Genomic DNA, 15,563 nt, shown 5'->3' on the forward strand with positions numbered 1-15,563 from the left:
AAGGGTTGTTTAAGCAAAAAAAAAATTTGATGACACGAAAAGTTCCTCCAGAAGTTCCCAAGCATAAGAGGTATAGGTTTATCAAGTCTTGACAACCTTATCACTTGATTAATGATGTTCTTTATATGTAAGGGATTGACATAATACTCAGAAGGATACCATGGCAACAGGAGATTTGGCATATACTTGAAGCAAATCATGAAGGTGTTTATGGTGGTCATTTTGCTTTCAAAACTATGCTCAAGAAGAGTCTAACTGAAGGCTACATATGGCCATCTCTCCAACGGGATGTGAGACACTAGTATAGATCTTGTCACCAATGTCAGCAAATGGGGAAGAAAGTTCTTTATTCAAAATTAAGGAATGTTGTAATTTCTTTCAATATTTTTGAAAAGTGGGGTGTGGATGCGATAGGACCCATGCCTATGATAGCAAGAGGGAATTGTTACCTATTGACAGCAATAGATTATCTATCTAGATGGGGAGAGGCAAAGGCTTTGAAGGCTGTAAATGCAAAGACGGTGTGTAGGTTTATTTATGAGGAAATTTAATGTCGTCTTAGTGTACCTCTAGAAATAGTTTCAGATAGAGGACCGGGATTTAGGAGAGAATTAGTGGATCTTCTGTGTGATAAGCTAAAAATTAAGCACAGGTATGCCACTCCACACTATCCATAATGCAATGCCATGGATGATTATTTTAATGGTGAGCTTACAGGGATAATGGGGAAGATTATGAGAGTCTTTGAGAAGAGTTGGGACTTAGCAGTATCATGGGCTTTATGGGCATACCGCATTGCTGTGAAGGAAGGAACTAAGTTTTCTCCTTATCATTTGATCTACGAAAAGGAAGCTTTATTGCCATTGGAAGTGGAGATTCCAACCCTTCAAACACTCATGAAGTTAGATGACAAACCCAATGAAATGTATGAAAATAGGTTGTTGGATATGCAAGAAGCTCAGTTGGACATAATCAAAGCAGTGGAGCATAATGTCTTGTCTCAGGAAAGAAATCAAGAGATGGTAAATAGGAAATACAGGGATAAAAGAATCAAGATTGGAGATCTAGTTCTTAGATATGATAGTAAGTTGGATCATACTTTCAAGACAAGATTTCTGACCAAGTGGGAAGGCCCGTTCAAAGTGAGGGAGAAGTTTTCAAATGGATCATATCAGTTGGAGAATCTTGATGGTGGTATACACAAGAACAGAGTAAAATGGATTGAGATTGAAGATATACTTGGTAAGAATTATGCAAGTGAGTGCATGTGGACCTGCTATGAAGATGAAGAACAAGCTGAGAGTCTGGTTGATGAAGATGTTTCAAATGAGCTGAAGCAAATGTTCCCGAGCGGTAAGACATGAATATCTATAGCCTATGGGTGGGCAAAATATGATAGGCTAAAATCTGAATAAGTTTTTAAGCATGGTTTATACTGGAGGGTAGGCACATAGCTGTGGGTGGTAGTTTTGAGTCTATGGGCACTCTCATCAAGAGACTTATACTGATGTAAATATTTTTTTGAGATTGTAAATGCTTTTACAGGGACTTAAGGGAAATGATGATGTATAGTGCGATTGCACTAGGGTAATCCAAAGCATGATATTCAGTGTGCGACGGAGTTTTATTATGGGATTACATGTGCTTTTCATGGTTGTCCCGAGTCATATGTGTATGAGAGCATGAGCATTTTTTATCATGGATGCCTTGTAGCCAGTGTGTCGGGATTATTTCATCATATATGGATAGTCGGTGGGCAATTAGATACTAAGTGCTTGTGGCATGCATTAGTGTGCACAAAGTCTAAGTGTGGTGCATCAAAAGCCTTGGTCTAAGTTTTGTGGGAAAGCTTTGAGAGTGGTAAAAAGGCAAACATGAGGTTGCAAATTAAGAATGGCGTGGCTCTTGTCAAAAAGGCATGCATGCGAATGTGGCTACATGAGGAAGAAGGGGAGCTTTTGGATGGCAAGGTGGCGGCTGGGAGCTGAACGACAGTGGAAAATCAACCTTGGCTGGAGGACCTTGGACGGAGAATGTGTGAGTAGGAGGGAAACCGTAAGACTGTGGTCACCTTGTTAAGGCAAAGAAGGGCAAGGGGTGCTGCAATGTGTGCACGGGTTGGCTAGTTGTGGTGTGAGCACTCAGTTGCTTCAAAGCTGGAGATAGTGAGGCCTTTGACCATAGGTGGGTGCCGGGTGTTGCTGCAAAGACCTCAACTGATAGAATTTCCAGAGATGGCGGGCTGCATCATTTCTAGTGCTCGATGATGATCTTGGGAAAGATATGATAAGACTTCTAACCGTGGTCAACTTGTGGGTTGATATCTTGAAGAGTCACAAAGATAGCCTTCATGTGGGCTATAGGTTCAAAGGATTTTGAGGCTGTTTGTTTCTCTGAGTTGTTAAGGGAAGTTCATGTCCTAAGTCCACTTGTCTCGGGCTGTGTAGTTTTTGGGTTCTCGTTGAGTTTGTGTAATCCATTTTCAATTAGTTTGTGAGAAAATACTTTGAGTCTTGTTGTTCCTGGATACATGCTCTGGAGCCCGGTGCATCAGCTCATTACTTGGAGCTCACACTATTTCTGATCCTACTTGTCCTGGTTCCAGTTTGTGTTTCATAAGTACTTTTTTGAAGTTGAGTATGATTCTATCCTTGGAGTTTGACTCAGAGGTACTCGGAGTTCTTATTTATGGTTTCCAGATTGAGGTATTGTTTAGTGAGGTTCATGGAAATTACTAGTCGTTGCTTCTATGAGTAAAAGAAGAAGAATGGGAAGGAATAACTCTGATAGATGAGGAGGATCTCCCTTAATGTATCTTGCATCTAGAGTTTTGTGAAGAGAAATACTTCATGTGAATGGGCATTGAATCTTTTGAAAAGAACTAGTAGTCTTCTGAGCTTTTCTTTGAACCTTTTTTTCCGCTTTCTCTATCTTCCCTCTTTTCTTTTTTCAACGGGAAACTACTGCAACTCCTGTAGCCTCCTAATCAGGCAAGAGCGTGGGACAGTATCAAATGCCTTACAAAAGTCTACGAAGCATGTGTAGACTTTATGATGCCTCAACTTCGCCCCCTCAATGATAGCCCTCAAGTAAAAATATGGTCCACCGTGGAGCGTTGCCTCCAAAAACCTACCTGCCCAAGAGCCCATTACCATGACCCTCTGTGTGGCTGCCGATCTCCCTCTCTAGTACCGACCCATATATCATAGCCAAGGTGTGGCCAATCATAAGAGTGTGGTAATTCCCTGTGTCCATGGGATCACTTGCCTTGTGTATCGGTACTATGGTGGTGGTACTCCAGATAGGTGGGAAGACATGGGGTTGAATAGTTGTGCTAGGACCAGGGTCAAGACCTTTTGTCCATGTGCAAAGTGCTCAGTATAGTCCCTCATCACGATCTGGTGACATCCGGTTATGAAGCCAGAGAAGGGAAGCCCGTTCATTCCTGTGTAGTAAACAAGTGACACGTAGTTGGTATGGGCATAGAGGAAATATGACGTGGTGCCTGACCCGGGACATCATAGAGAGAGCATGCATATGTATGCCAGACTGCTGGATCTGTGATGGCAATGGGCGACTTTCCCTCCAACAAGAGCCCCCATCCCGTAGTAGGATCTCCTCCGCGAAAGGATCCGATCACCTCATCCATCCTGTGTATGAGGAAAGCCCGCTTCTTATGCCATGACAGTTATAGACTGAGTATCTCCAAAACTACCTTGGTGTCCTAGCCCATTTGAAGTCTCGAATACGAGCAATGCCTTCACCATATGCTGCCTACCTGCCGTTCTTTGAGCTTCCGGTACTTTTTGAAGTTCATTAGCCTTCATTTTAAGTTGTCCAGGGGTAAGATCTTATGCTATCCACATCTTTGTGCCTTTTAAGGCAGAGAGAGAGAGAGAGAGAGAGAGAAAGAGAGAGAGAGGTAAAATGCTGTACTCAACCCATGTCGTCCTTTGTTTAGAGACCCTATGATACATCCGCTAAGAAAGAAACACTAGCTTCAGAAGAGAGCTTTACAAAGGGAATTTTTTGTATAAAATATAGTAATAATAAATTTATCACACTAGTAATTTCTGAAAAATAATATCATCCAATTATCAAATTGACCGTTTTAAGAATATCACCCAATTATCAAATTGACCGTTTTTAAAAGACCTTCCATGTTCACTAGGAGGCTCCTGACAACGTAATGAAGACTTCTCGATCAAATAATGGATTTGAACAGTTTGCAGCAGCCTTTCTGCCACAAGCATGCTGAAAATTTTAATCAAAGTAGTCTTAGAATGCTATTGGTAAAAGTGACCAAGAATCCATTGCCCACAAAATACATTATCAGAGGCTTACACCTTCAATGTAGGAAGCCACGTGTAACACGATTCAGGTTGAGAGAATATGGAATTATCCTTTTATTTGGATGGAAGCAAACTGATGTGAAGGTCATCACTGAATCCTCCCACTGTAAAACAAGCTATATATACAACAATTGTGTGCGCCTCTCTTAAAGATCCAGCTAAAGAGAATGAATTTACAAATTACTTGGTGAACCAGGTGGTTGTGATCAATGCATCCACATCTCGAAGTAAATAGAACGTGCCCTTTTAGAAGTAGAATCTTGAAAAATACAAGATACAAAAGCATTAAACATGCCATCTACAGCTGAGCATCTAAGAATTTGATGAGTAAACATATGACCATACAAAACTAGAGCTTGATGAACATCATACCAGTTGCGAGTACATGTTGTCAGGTGAAGGATGTGAAGAATCCATGGAACTCATTCACCATCAATTTAAACGTATGAGAGAACGTGCCCTTTTCACCTTCCCTCTTGAAGGTCTTCTGAGAACACAGCAGTTCTTGAAAGAGTGCCATGGTCAAGTCCACTAACGCCAGAGAAAGGTCCAGAAGAGAACACTGAAGATGATCCATCTGACACAAATATGGCTGGAGCTTGCCGAGCATTCTGGGAACTGGTGGCAAAGGATCTATCCGAAATGCTTGAATGCATTACTATGTTGGTTGAAGCATTTTTTTCTGCACTATTTGAGTATTCCGAGGACTGTTGCACCATTATCAAAGATTGGACCACCTCTCCCATTGATGGTCTTTGATCCACCTCAGGCGCTACACATGCAGCTGCTATAGCTGCTACCTGAGCAAAGTCCTCCCTTGGATATTTGCCAAGTAGTCTACGATCTGCAAGCTCCCCAAGTCTTTCCTTCTCCCTTAAAATTGGCCTTGCCTGAAAAGATGCAAAACAGGAACTATGACTCTACAATAAGTTACTCTTCTGGCCAAAAACATCACAATCATTCTAGAGAATACCAACTTACCCATGTGACAAGGTTCTCTTGTCCTGGGGGCTGAGACATATCTACAGGTTTCCTTCCAGACAGAAGCTCAAGTAGCACAACTCCATAGCTATATACATCACTCTTTACTAACAAGTGACCTGTCATCGCATATTCAGGTGCGACATACCTATAATCAAAATTTAGTTAGCCAAGACATCAGGCTTCACCCCAAACTTTTCTGCAACATGTCATAATCTACAAATTAAAGCACCATAGTTTACCTTGAACTTAGGTTTTGACTCTGCTTGTCTAACTAATAAATGGACCCATAAAACATATCTAACCATACCAAAAATGCCATAAATGTATTAGTATCCCATCAAATAATTGTGTACCTGTTCAGAGCTACCCAATAATAAACGGCCCTTTCAGATACTGAATTGCATCACTTAAAAGCACGAGACATGAAGATCACATAGGATCCCATGGGGTGATACATCATGCCTGATATCCAACCATCAGGTTGTAAAAATTCAAGATATGAATGGCAGGGATCTGTCTATTCCTGCAGGAGAAATAGGTCATACCTACCCCTCCGGTAAAATTTTCGGAGTTCTATGCATAGAGGAAACACATTTCTAGATCCTCTCAAACATTTGGTGAGCAACAAAATCAGAGGCGCAAAGGTGGCTCCGCATCAATCTTGAACTGTGACTTTTCTATTTTTACTTTGAGTAACGAATTCATACACAAGGTCCACTCTCGGAATGAAAGGAGATGATTCCCTTACTTCTTTCAGACTGTAACTCTCTGAACAGTGATCTCTCCATCTCTCTCTCTCCCCCCAACAAGAAGTGGAAGTATGGGGTGGTAACATCTTGGAAAGAGAATGGAATGGCATTCAAAAAGGATTTAACATGTCTTTGCCCTATCCCATTTTTGATACGTACAAATCTCTTTACGCCTAATATTTCACACCAATCACGGGCATAGGCACACAGATTATCCTCCCAGCCAACCTCGATGGTAGCAAGCTATCAAGATGATTACATTACGTGAAAGCTCCTGCTCGCCAAATCCCAACGAGCCCCAATTCCCTAGATGGATCTAGTATGCCACATGTCTTCATTCTAAGGTGCCTCCTAAATGCATCATTTACCCCTCTCTTGGGATATCATTGAATCATTTGCCCCTTGGCACATTTAATGCATTTAGACCCTTTAGCCTTAGATCCACCTAGTCTAGTGCCATATCACCCTCACCAAGGAGCTTGACTTTAATTCCTTTTTTATCATTTACGTAAAGCCCAACAAATATAATACAAACATTGATCCTTTAAAGGAAAATGTCGACCGACCCTTCCGACGTCATGTTACCTCAACTTGAGCGTAACATTCCTTCCCTCTTCAGGCATCAACATCCTCGATGATAAAGTCTGGGAACACTCTCCGTAACTAGTATACGGATTCCCAGGTAGCTTCTGATAGACGTAAACCATGCCATGCAACCAACACCGTGGGTATCTTCTGATTGCGTACTTGCATTGTTTCTCGGTCCAGGATTCCTGTTGGTTTGCGTCTTACATTATCCTCTATCTCCTAAAACAAAACAACACCCTCGATTAGTGAGTCACCTGTATGCAAAAATTTCTTTAAACGAGAAACATGAAACACTGGGTGCACCTTACAACCCTATGGCAATTCTAATTTATAGGCTACCTTGCCTATTCTTTTTAGAATTAACCATGGCCCACAATATCGAGGTGATAATTTAGCACACTCTCCGGCAATCAAAGACTTAGACTGTGAAGGAACTCTGAGAAAAACTTTTCTCCTTAAATTCTTAACGGATCTGTTTTCATCTGCATACGCCTTAGCTCTATCCATAGCTTGGCGGATGTTAGCTCTCGCAAGTGCTAGCATCTCCCGCATCTAAACCACAAAGTTCGCGGCACTAGGCACTTTCTGAGGTACTCCAACTGTAGTTGGATTCGCTAGTCTATAACCATAGTTCAGCTCAAACGGACTGAACCCTGTAGAGGAATGTTTTCTATCATTGTAGGAAAATTCTAACAATGGCAACCACTTGTTTCATGTATGTTGCCTAAATGACACATATGCTCTAAGCATCTCCTCTAAAATTTGGTTGATTCTTTCCGTCTGACCATTCGTTTCTGGATGATCCCCACTACTTATTCCCAACTCAGTCCTTAGTGTCTCAAACACTGCAGTCCAAAAATGACTGGTAAATTTGACATCCCTATCTAACACTATGGATTGGGTAATCCATGCAAACGAAATATATGTTTAATAAACAAATCCGCCACTTGCAGGGCACTAACAAACTCTCTAGCTAGAATGAAGTGAGCCATCTTGGTAAGACGATCAACTACCACAAGGATAGAATCATATCCACCTTGTATCGTAGGCAGACCTACAATAAAGTCCATGGAAATGCTCTCCCACCTACCTAGTGGTATTTCCAAGGGCTGTAAAAGTCCGGGTGGCTTCACCTGCTCTGCCTTACTTACCTGACACGAAAAACAACGTGTCACATATTTCATGAATATGCTTTTTCATCTTTGGCCAAAAGAAATCTCGTCTTACGAGATCATATGTCTTGTCAACTCCTGGATGTCCCGCACATGGGCTAAATCATGGCATTGTTGAATGACTCTCTGCCTGAGATCATTCTGATTAGGTACTACTACCTTGCCATTTCTTTTCAGCATACCATCTCTTATGGTATCTCTTGCATAAGTTTGGCCTTTTCTGGATGCCAGGTCATCCTTTTCCCCGGGTTTGAACACATGAGACTTAGGCCAAAGGCTCTGGGCGAACTCGCCCACCTTTTAAGTTTCTCTAATCTCGGTCATTAGAGCACTCTCTAATATCGTGAAACTCATATTATGCATAATGCGTGACAACGCATCAGCAACTTTATTATCCTTCCCTCTTCGGTACCGAATCGTCAAGTTGAACTCCTACATGAGTTCTGCCCACCTAGCTTGGCGGCCTCTCAAGTCAGGTTGTTTACAAAAATGTTTCAGAGTATCATGATCAACATCAACATAAAACTCTGACCCATACAAATAATGTCTCCATGTTTTCACAGCATGGACAACATCATACAACTCTAATTCATGAGTTGGCCAATTTCGTTGAGAGGAAGAAAGCTTCTTGCTTTCAAAGGCTACTAGCCTTCCCTCTTGGAGGAGAACTGCTCCCACCGTAATGCCACTTGCATCGGTTTCAAGGAAAAACGGTTTCTGGGAATCAACTATTTTTAACACCGGTCCTGAGACCACAGCTTGTTTTATGGTGTTAAAACTTTCCTGTTGATTCTGTCCCCATATAAAAGGTACTTTATCTGAGGTCAGATCAGTCAATGGCGATACTATTTCGAAATATCCTTTGATATGGCTTCGATAAAATTGGACAAATCCCAAGAATGATCGCAAAGTGGTCAAACTCTGAGGGGTTGGCCAAGTTAGTATCGCAACCACTTTCTTTGGATCCATTTCTACCCCCTCAGGAGTAATTATGAATCCTAAATATTCAAGTCTTACCATACACAGTATAGTTTTCTTTTTATTTACATAAAGACTGGCTTTTCTCAAAGTACTGCTTTCCGATATACAGACGTAGTAAATCATTCATAAGCATGACGAATGTAGCTGGAGCATTAGTAAGTCCAAAGGGCATTACCAAAATCTCATAATGTCCAAACCTGCTTCTAAAAGCGTTTTTATGCACATCCTTGGCTCTAATACGGATCTGATGGTAGCCACATTTAAGATCTATCTTACTGAAAATTACAGCCCCATGTAGCACATCTAGCAAATCATTGATCCGAGCCATCGGATACCTGTGCTTAATAGTGATATTATTCAATGCTCTGTAATCTATACAAAGGCGAAAAGTATCATCTTTCTTCTTCTTTAATATCACTGGCGAAGCAAAAGGTGAGAAACTTGGTTGAATCTGCCCCAACTTGAGGTATTCTTCCAGTTGTCTTCGTACCTCTGCTTCTTCGGTAAAATTCAACCTATAGGGAGGTCTATTTATAGGTTCTGCCCCCGGGATTAGTTCAATCTTATGCTGAACATTCCGCTTTGGAGGTAACCCATAAGGTAACTCATCCCTAAAACAATCTGAGAACTCCTCTGCTATTTGATTAGCCAGCTTGGCCATCTCTTCATTTTGATGCTATACAAAGAAACAAAAACTCTTCTTGAGCTTTTCGAATTTCCATTACGGAAACCAACGGTCCTTGAGGTATATCTTTTTCACCTCGTAAGACATATAGCACATCATTCATCTTGAATTGATAAATGTGCTTTTTCCAATCTATGGCTGGATTCTTCCTAGAATGCCAAGCCTTACCCAGGGCTATGTCTGCATGAGCAAGCTTTGTCATTTCAAAATCAAGCTTCTTAGCATAGTCCTGAATTCGAAGCTCCAACTGGGTAACCCTTTGGTCCCATACTTCAGTTGAACTTTCATTTGCCATTCTGACTGTATATGCATAGTCAGATGGGCCACTCTTTAGTTTTAGCCACTTTACAAGTTTGGAGTTAATTACATTGTGCGTTGACGTTGAGTCAAACAACACCATGACATCATGATTAGCTACTTGCCCTTTCATCTTAATTAACTCCGTATTATTAAATACTGTATACCCCGTTGCTGTGGGCTTTGACAGAACATTATCAGGTGCACTAGTTACTAGCTTAGCAACAGATACACATAACAAAGCAGGTACTGACCTTTGAGAAGATCCCGCTAGCTGAATATGCATATGTTCTACTCTGGGACTTCCCTCCATTTCCACGTCGCATTCTGAGATCACCATCTCAGCCATTCGACAATCTTTGTTTCGTGGACAATATTTCCACTGATGAGGCTGAAGGCATCCAAAACACAAGCCTTCTCTCCTCGCTTTTTCTCGTTGCTCTGGGTTCAAAGAAGACTTCGACCAAGCCCGGGCTGCCATTGGTGTTACTTTTCTTTTCATTCCAATGGTTGTACTTGATTTAGGAGTCTCAACTAGTTTCGCCTGCTTGGCTTGACCACTAGGTTGTGAGGCACTCCCTTTGCTAATCCACTTCTTCTTAAACCCAGTCTTCTTCGGGTACTCATACCGAGTCCCAACCTGCACAAACCCACTTGGTCTGTCCCCTTTTGCATCCTCATAGTTCAGGGCTATGGCAATTGCTTCATCAAGCGTGTTCGCATACTTAGCCCGAACTTCCATCTTGATCCGATCATTCAATCCAAAGATAAAATCTTTTAGTTGGATTGACTGAGGTAGAGGTTCATAAACTTTCATTATACTTTCTCTAAACTTATCAGTGTATTCTGCCACTGATAAATTTCTCTGACGAAGATTTCGATACTGATCAGCTCGGGATGCTTCGTCAGAAGGTAAGAAGTGTTTTCGAAATTCTTTTTTAAACCCTTCCCAAGTAGTGGATGCCAATCCATCTTTCTGTTGTTTTATCCACCACCTATCTACTGCCTCATTAAACATATGGGTGGCCTCGCGGATTTTCTTCATATCATTCCTGATTTTACAAATGGCGAAGGCCTCGTCCCATTTGTGTAACTAGGTCTCTATGATATCGGAACTACGGTCAGACATCCGACTAGAATACTTTTCTGGCCTATAATTGGCAATATTAGGTACCTTAGCCCTCCCAGGCTCGACCGCATGAACACTGGATTCAAGTTCCATTGGATCTTTATCTTTCTCTTCACGAGATGGTATGGTAGACATACTATGTACCATTTTCCTGAGCTCGGATTGCCCTACATTTGCTTGTAACAGTTGCGCTAAAATCTATTGCAAGGCATCCTCCAATAAGGCAATTCTACCAGACACTGTATGGCCTGCTGGGCACGACACCTGCGGGGTCGGCCGGACTCCCGACTCTACGGGATCCACCCTAGAAGCTTCTTCTTCTACCTCCATTTAGGTCGATGGGTTTTTTTTTTTTTTTAATAATAAATAATAAAACACGGCTTGAAACTGTATTTACAAATCGAAAGTCCAACTTCCAAATTTACAGCTAACCAGACATCAGAGACCACACTGCAACCAAAACCCACTTTTTCCTAGACTAGGGAAACTCCTGCAATCTGAAATAATTCAAACACAAAGGCAAATAAACAAGCACATACTCCAACAAAACTTAGAAGGCATATAAAGCTCCCTGATCATATTTTTGCTGCACGAAGAAAATAACTTATCCCTGTAAGGTTGTTCCAACACGCATTTATGATCTGCCTTGTGACCACGAACATGCTGTACTGTCTACCCCTTCCCACGAGCTCACAACCAAGCACAGTCTTAACTCGTGTCGAGCAACTAAGTGCCACCAATGAAGGCCTAGCTCTGTGGGCTACCAGGTCCCATAGTCGAGCCCACAACTAATAAGTCCTTTATACTCTTGTAATGCCCGAGCTTTACAGAGTAATTGACTGACAACCTCTCACAACCAATGTTACTTCGTGACACTTCAGCGCATATGCAGATCGATGCCCTTCGATCGGAGTGCATAAATAATACGAGGCGACCCTCGAACTAATGCAAGGCCTTTGCACTGTAGATACGACGAGGACCCAAATCGCAAATATCAGCAATGTTACGCTTCAGCCTTTGTTGTTAACCAAATCTCTGCCAACTAATCATGACGCCATTTAATAGACTTTGTGTCTAGTCTGATAGCTACCGAATCCACGACTTGCAAAATCCACAAGATTACGACAGCTCGTCCTTCCACGCGATGTCACGGAGTCCTGAAAGTAACCACCGTAAACCAATGTGTGCGTCACTTTTAGTCTTTTTTCTCAGATTCCGTAAGACAGGATCTCCGCTCCTCTACTAGCTGCCTGGTGGTATCACCCTAAGGCTTAACGAAAAATCGGATCAACAATCCGACGCATCGCCAATCGTTCCCTCACCGTCCACAGATCGCCACGCTGATGAACCCTCGATCCGACCCAATCACCTGCTGCTCTGATACCGAAATGATACGTACAAATCTCTTTACGCCTAATATTTCACACCAATCACGGGCATAGGCACACAGATTATCCTCCCAGCCAACCTCGATGGTAGCAAGCTATCAAGATGATTACATTACGTGAAAGCTCCTCCTTGCCAAATCCCAACGAGCCCCAATTCCCTAGATGGATCTAGTATGCCACATGTCTTCATTCTAAGGTGCCTTCTAAATGCATCATTTACCCCTCTCTTGGGATATCATTGAATCATTTGCCCCTTGGCACATTTAATGCATTTAGACCCTTTAGCCTTAGATCCACCTAGTCTAGTGCCATATCACCCTCACCAAGGACCTTGACTTTAATTCCTTTCTGATCATTTACGTAAAGCCCAACAAATATAATACAAACATTGATCCTTTAAAGGAAAATGTCAACCGACCCTTCCGAGGTCATGTTACCTCAACTTGAGCGTAACAATTTTCCTGATTGAGACAGGCAGTATGCCTTTGGAGCTTTTGGGTGGGCATGTGAGTTTTGAGACACCTCTTGAAGGTGCATGGAAAATGGTACAAAAGAGATTACCCAGACAAACAGAAAGCCCACTGAAGCAATCTCCTTAGCTCAGGTTAAACCTCGTATTTCCAGAGATGTTAAAAAGATGCTGATGAACTTCTACATTCAGAGGAGGACAGAAAAAGTGGCACATCAACCCTATGTAGAGTTATTTGGCCCCTAGGGACAGATATCTCAACCATGCCCCCTATAAAACCATTGCAAAGGAAAGCCCACATAGGGACACTTCCCTATTTGAAAGGGTCACATCATCCGAGAGAAAATAGAAATAAGAGCCTTTTGAGGATTGTTTATGCACAGCATGGGATAGAAATGCAGTGGACGCAGAACAACATATGCTTCCTTTAAGTCCTGCTCTTTCCCATGTTAGGAAACCATTCAATCTGCTAGGTCTTCTCCAAAGGCTGATGACGATGTCCTCAAAATAGAGTTAGAGAACAATCTAGAGGAAAAGGCTCATGAGGATCTCCTTTTCTAGTGCTCAATAATCATAATTCCAGCCGTAGGGGGGCATTTTCTCATTAATGTTGTCTTTGGCCCAAAGAATGTAGGATATTTTATGTCATTGGTATGGACATGTAGGCTAGTCTAGAATTATTCTTGTTATGTGACACTATGGGTCATCTATATACCCAGTGGTCACTAGATGTATGGTAGACTCATTGTGTTCATTCCCTATCCAGAGTTCACGTTGGTTCTCTCTCTCTCTATCGTTTGTTGTGTATGCTCATGCTGTTGTCTAGCTCTCTACCCACTTTGTGTTCCTACATATGGTATTAGAGCGAGGTTGCCGAAGGTCGAGTGCGTGGACTTGCTAAGATTGTGAGTGTGGAGAAGTTCAACAGCATTCCTGTTTTGGTGCACGGCTCAGCCTCTGTAGCACCTATGTGTGTCTCTGTGTCTTTGAGCCAACGTGGTGGAAGGAAATTCAAGCAAGAATGAGCAGATGCTACAGTCGCACTACCCAAGAGTTTCTTCTTCATTGATTCATGCAAGGCATTGCTTGAATCATCTGCTGGCATATGTGACAAAACCATCTTTGTGGAGGCTACTTGCACATGACGTGGTAGGAGAACTCATTTCTTGGAGAAGACAACCCACACAAAGAAGGAAAACGTACACACAATCTCATAAGCTTTGCCTCAGAAGAAGTGAAGAGACGAATAGAGTCTTGCAAGCTTCGCTTCAAAAGAACGTAATGTTCAATCGATGCTCAAATCATGCAGAGATTATATGATTCGTCTGGTTTGCAGGCTCGTCAGATACATCCCATACTCATCAAGTGATGAGGTACTCATAGGTGATAAACTTTCAGCTCTAAGCAAGTGAGCATGGAAGAAACGTCACAAGCGACGTTATAGGCACCCTTCTGGTCATATATGCTTGAGCAAGCCAAAGATTTGTGACTAAGAAACGTTCGGAAGGAGATCCAATCGGACTATGCCACCTTTGAGTGGTGGGAGATCTTGTTCCATACTATGACGCCAAAAATTGATATCTTTATTTGGCATTAGTGTTGCTTTTCTCTATGTTTGATAAGAGTGTGAGTATCAAGTGATAGCCTAGAGGCTCTCGCTTATTTCCATTTTCTAAGATATTGTATGGGATTGAGAGGATGAGTGGAATGGATCATTGTAAATACCATATGTATGAATGATAAATACCTTGGTATGGGGTGGGAGTTATTTGTGCATGCGATATTATGGGTTTTTTAGAAAATAGGAAGAGTGAGTCGTATAAAGAGGTGGGTCTCATGTCCATGTGTTCCAATAATGTAAAAGAGATCGCATGCCAAGCATGTGCGAAGGAGTGTGGAAGAGCGTGAGGAATCCTTCTAGAAATCCTATGCAGAATAAGGAGGATGTGGACATATGGAAAAGAGAAGGTCCCTATGGGCTCCATGTGGGAAGACCCTTGACTCTCTCAATATTTTACGGCTCATGAGCATCTTTTGATGGGACACATGTCAAGAGTAGGCAAAAAGGACATGGATGGTGACATACAGGCTTATGTGATTGATGGGGAAGGGAATCTACAAGAAGCAATTGTAAATGGGTGAAGAAGGGTAATAAAATCTCTATAAAAGGAGCCCTCTTCTCCCTTGTTCAACATCTCTCTCATGCTGCTGTAGCTCTAGTCTTCTCAAGCCTCTTCCATGAGCCCTCTCTTCTCTCTCTCCCTCTTCTAGATATCCTCTTATGTAGACTCTTGAGTCCATATCTCTCTAGTTTATTCTCTTTCTATGAGTAGTCTTGGAGCTCCCGCTCCCTCTTGTATGTATGAAACCTCTTCTTCTCCCTTATTTTTGTAATATTTTGAGTTGGATTTGAGAGTAGCCTCACTCTATGGGTAATAAAGGTCACTTCAGGTTACCTCTCTTCACTGTCTCTTCCCTTTTTCCATTGCTTTGTTCTTTCTCTCTCTTCCAAAGTCTTCAAAAATGCTTTCTATTCAGCCGCTCATTGTGCATACATGGTTTATCCATTTCCTAGGCAACCTCTATAGGACTTGGATCGTTGATAAAGTCTAAGCATGGAGAAAGTATTCTCCCAAATCGGCATCAGTAGAAGGAGTAGGTGTTTTTCATGATTGTTTGACCCCCTGTCAATATTTTGCTCATAACTTCCCGCTCGATGCTCCAATTTTGACGAAACTTATATCAGCGTGAAGCTCTCTTCAATGCTCA

At 41.9% G+C, this 15,563-nt stretch overlaps 2 protein-coding genes across 2 annotated transcripts in view; one reads left to right on the top strand and one right to left on the bottom strand.

The window, feature by feature from the left end:
* Window positions 1-686: 686 nt before the first annotated feature.
* On the top strand, window positions 687-1,364 carry LOC147879645 (uncharacterized). The gene has a single exon (XM_087371420.1). It carries the CDS (start codon window positions 687-689, stop codon window positions 1,362-1,364), a length of 678 nt encoding a protein of 225 aa, XP_087227546.1.
* Window positions 1,365-4,225: 2,861 nt separating this feature from the next.
* LOC147879646 (receptor-like serine/threonine-protein kinase ALE2) overlaps window positions 4,226-15,563 on the bottom strand; it is an 84,946-nt gene continuing 73,608 nt past the window's right edge. Inside the window, exons 7-8 of the mRNA XM_087372063.1 lie at window positions 5,334-5,481; window positions 4,226-5,242 (exon numbers count right to left, since the gene is read on the bottom strand). Coding sequence (XP_087228189.1) covers window positions 4,817-5,242; window positions 5,334-5,481 — 574 coding nt within the window. The 3' untranslated portion in view covers window positions 4,226-4,816. The remainder of the gene's footprint in view (window positions 5,243-5,333; window positions 5,482-15,563) is intronic.

This window comes from Dipteris shenzhenensis, chromosome 33 (genome assembly GCF_047967505.1).
Source record: "Dipteris shenzhenensis isolate YYH24624 ecotype China chromosome 33, Dip_SZ_1.0, whole genome shotgun sequence".
Classification (NCBI taxonomy): Eukaryota; Viridiplantae; Streptophyta; class Polypodiopsida; order Gleicheniales; family Dipteridaceae; genus Dipteris; species Dipteris shenzhenensis.

What these genes read in the sequence shown, in the direction of transcription:
- LOC147879645 (XM_087371420.1), top strand. Translation starts at nt 687, where the DNA reads ATGGATGATTATTTTAATGGTGAGCTTACAGGGATAATGGGGAAGATT.